Source organism: Rhinolophus sinicus, chromosome 17, assembly GCF_057876585.1.
Source record: "Rhinolophus sinicus isolate RSI-liver-muscle chromosome 17, RSI-T2T, whole genome shotgun sequence".
Classification (NCBI taxonomy): domain Eukaryota; kingdom Metazoa; phylum Chordata; class Mammalia; order Chiroptera; family Rhinolophidae; genus Rhinolophus; species Rhinolophus sinicus.
The window spans coordinates 3,553,023-3,556,663 of NC_142517.1; the positions used below are offsets into that span (position 1 = coordinate 3,553,023).

The 3,641-nt window shown below is 54.4% G+C and overlaps 1 protein-coding gene across 14 annotated transcripts; it reads right to left on the reverse strand.

Moving 5' to 3' along the window:
- Nucleotides 1–892: 892 nt before the first annotated feature.
- Nucleotides 893–2,109, reverse strand: LOC141571577 (uncharacterized). Of its 14 annotated transcripts, none has more exons than XM_088793852.1 (3): nucleotides 1,662–2,109; nucleotides 1,336–1,541; nucleotides 893–1,218 (listed from the first exon to the last, which is right to left on the reverse strand). In XM_088793852.1, exons 1-3 carry the CDS (start codon nucleotides 1,876–1,878, stop codon nucleotides 928–930), a joined length of 714 nt encoding a protein of 237 aa, XP_088649978.1. In that variant the 5' UTR covers nucleotides 1,879–2,109; the 3' UTR covers nucleotides 893–927. The 14 variants fall into 14 exon arrangements, with proteins under 14 accessions (XP_088649978.1, XP_088649976.1, XP_088649977.1 ...); XM_088793850.1 differs by having other exon boundaries at nucleotides 1,321–1,516; nucleotides 1,598–2,109; XM_088793851.1 differs by having other exon boundaries at nucleotides 893–1,536; nucleotides 1,735–2,109.
- Between the last annotated feature and the right edge of the window lie 1,532 nt (nucleotides 2,110–3,641).

A 3,641-nucleotide genomic window follows, 5' to 3' on the forward strand; every position in this document is an offset into this window, starting at 1 on the left:
CCCTCAGTGCTGCCTGGTCAGTCTGACTGGTGTCTGCTTGACTCATACTAGTGGTCCACTGAGACTGCAGGCTCATCCTCCTCATAGTCCCGAGGGTTTGTTCACAAGGCATCTTTTTGTTCTGTGCCTCCTCGGTCAGACCTTGAAAGCTTGAGTGGAACGAGTGATGTCTGAACCAGCCTTTGTGCCCTGTTAGGGCCCCTGTGCTCTGACCAGCACGCCTCTATGCGGGCCCCCCTCTCCCAGGGAAGGCAGCGTGGTGCCAGGTACTGGACTCTCAGATTCTGACCAACAGGGTTTCTGCTGCTCCCCGATTCACCTTTAACCTGGACAGGCAGTGGACAGGCGCGGGCAGGAGCCCCAGTCCACTCAGAGTCCAAGCCTCTGGCGCCCACACCGCCCCTGGGCCCCGCCTCAGAGGCTGTGCACTCGGGGAGGCTGGGCAGCTGCCTGGGAAGGGGCCCAGTGTGCGGATCTTCCCGTCACTTGGCCGCTGGGAACTTGGATATGAGAATGTGTCTCTGCCGTCTGGTTTGTATCAGACGGAGCAGCACAGCCCAGACTTGGCGTGGTCGTGGGGCTCGGGCGGAGAAGACAAACGCGCGTCGTATTTCCCAACACAAACATTGTATTGATTATAGCCTTTATTGATTATTGATTATAGCCTTTGTCACATGGAATGCAAGCAACCGTCCTGCAGAGGAGGCCCCGCGGGCCCCAAGTCCCCCCAGCGCTGGTGAGGGATTTGTGAGTCGTGTCTTCTCAGAAGCCACGGGCGCCATGTTCAGCCCCCATTAGGCAGCAGATGTGCACCCACCTGTGGGGAGGGGGAGGTCCTGGTGCCTGCAGAGGGGCGCCAGGGGCTCCTGAGAGAGGAGGGCTGGGCTTGGGAGCAAGGACAGCAGCTCAAGAGGCAGATCGAGCTGGTCAGCAGCAGGACTTCTGGGCCGAGGCGGGGACACAGCAGGCCTTGCGGGAGCACAGGGGGCGGCAGATGACAGACACACAGGAGGTCGGGCGGCAGCAGCTGGGCTGGCAGGAGGAGGCAGGGGCACAGCAGGAGGAGATGGGCACGCAGCTGGCGGGCCTGCACACGGGGCGGCAGATGAGGGACACGCAGGAAGTGGGTCTGCAGCAGGACGAGGCGCAGGGGGCGGCCCCAGAGCAGACGGGTGTGCAACAGAGGGGCTTGCAGCAGACGGGTGTGCAACAGGCGGGCTTGCAGCAGACGGGTGTGCAGCAGACGGGTGTGCAACAGGCGGGCTTGCAGCAGACGGGTGTGCAACAGGCGGGTGTGCAACAGGCGGGCTTACAGCAGACGGGCACACAGCAGGCCTGCTGGCAGGGGGAGGAGGTGCAGGAGGGCTGGCAGCTAAACTGTTGGCAGCATGAGGGCGTGCAGGAGCTGGTGCAGACTGATTGGCAGGGGCTGGGCCCACAGGCTGCCTGGCAGCAGGGACTGGATACACAGCTCACTGGGGCACAGACCAGGGTCAGGCAGGGGGACTGGCAGCAGCTGGGGACACAGCAGCAGGACTGGCCACAGCTGGGGACACAGCAGGAGGACTGGCCACAGCTGGGGACACAGCAGGAGGACTGGCAGCAGCTGGGGGCACAGCAGGAGGACTGGCCACAGCTGGGGACACAGCAGGGGGGCTGGTAGCAGCTGGGGACACAGCATGAGGGCTGGCAGCAGCTGGGGACACAGCAGGGGGGCTGGCAGCAGCTGGGGACACAGCAGGAGGGCTCGCAGCAGCTCTCTGGGCAGTCGTCCACCTGCCAGGAGGAGTCCGTGCAAGAGTCACAGGAACCGGGCAGGCAGACGCGGCTGCCATAGCTCAGGTCGCTGGAGCAGACGGACAGCGTGGACGCGGCCATGGTGGGCGGTGGGTGGGAGGTGAGCGGGGAGGAGGGTGTGAGTGTGAGTGTGAGTGTGAGAGAGTGTGTGAGTGTGAGGTGCTCAGCTGTCGGCTTTTATACCCCTGCTGGGGGGGGGTGTTGTCCCAGGAGGAGGCTCCCCACGCCCTCCCTTCCTCATTGGTGTTTAGAGCCTGGTGCAGCAGAACCCTCATTAGTGCTGGTTTATTTTCTATAATTAGTCTTTCCTCATTAAACTTGTATGTTGCAGGACTCTGTTTTCCCATCTGTTCTTTTTTTGGCTCCAGAAAACTTTTTACTGACTGACTGCCACATGTTCCAATATCACATTCACGGAGGGACGGAGTGTGAGATAAAGCCACAGCGACTAGCTGCCCTCCCTCACGCCAGCTGTGCCCACATGAGAACACTACGGGAGAGACGCCTAGTGCCATCACAGCCCAAACCGTGCAGCACCTGAGAGGAATATTAAGAGGGTCAGACATGAACAAAATAGTAAAACTTAACCAAAAGGCACACACAACGGATGTCCAGTGGGGCCCTGAGATAGTCGTGGGCAGGAAACTCGAGGCTGTATCGCTCTCCACTCTCCCCAGTCAACCCACCATGGGTGTAATTTCAATCAAAACCCAAAGGGGATCTCTTTGGTATACAAACTGAAGATCCTGAACTGCCAGAAAAGATTTGCAATATGCACGATAGATGAACGGTTAGTATGAACAGCAAAAAGTCCTTACAGCCAAAACAGGATAAGATACAAAACAATCAAATACAAAATTCAAAATGTTCCAATTTCCTTAAGCATATGAAAGGCTACTTGACCTCATTAATAATTCAAGTTTCTCAAAATATAAATGTCCCACCTGTAAGATCAACCAAGATTACAATGCTGATAAAATCTAGGGCTCCGAGCGTGGGGGCCTCACTGTTAGAAACCCTTAGCAGGCGCGTTTTCCTGTGTGTGTGTGTGTGTGTGTGTGTGTGTGTGTGTGTGTGATAACACATAATAGAAAACTGACCATTTTAACCATTTTAAAGTGTACAATTCAGTGGCATTTAGCACAGTCACAATTTTGTGCAACTTTCTAGTTCCAGAACATTCTCATCACTGTCAAGGGAACTCCTGTACCATTTAGCAGTCCTTTCCCGTCCCTGTCAATCACTAATCTACTTCCCCTCTCTACAGAATCGCCTGTTCTGCACATTTCACAGAAAAGGAATCCTACAATCTGTGGCCTTTTGTATCTTGACTTCTTTCACTTGGCACGTTTTCCAGGTTCACCCAAATTGTAGCAAGCGTCAGTGCTTCTTTCCTGCTATGGCTGCATCATATTCCATTATATGGATTATGTTTATCCATTCATCAGCTGATGGACATTTGGGTTGTTACCACCTTTTGGCTGAATCATGCTGCTATGAACATTTTTGTGCAAGTTTTTATTTGAACACCTCTTTTCAATTCTCTTCAATATACACCTAGGAATAGAATTGCTGGGTGATATGGTAAGTCTAAGTTGAACTCTTGAGCAACTGTCAGACTGTTTTCCACAGCAGCTGCACCATTTTACAATCCCACCAGCAATGTATGAGGGTTCCAATTTCTCCACATATTGGCCGACTCTTGTTAATTTCATTTGTTGTTGTTTTTGTTGTTGTTGTTTTTAATATTATAGCCACACTAGTGGGTGTGAAGCAGCAGGTCATTGTCCTTGGATGCCAGGGGATTCCCTTTTCTGGTGTGTTGTTGCATGCTTAAGTGCTGG

Bases quoted from the DNA above. Each gene is read 5' to 3' on its own strand.
- LOC141571577 (XM_088793843.1), bottom strand. From the start codon at position 1,878: ATGGCCGCGTCCACGCTGTCCGTCTGCTCCAGCGACCTGAGCTATGGC. The intron at 1,460-1,507 runs GTCCCCCTGCCT...CTGTGTATCCAG, and splicing joins TGTGTCCCCAGCTGCTGCCA to TCCCTGCTGCCAGGCAGCCT.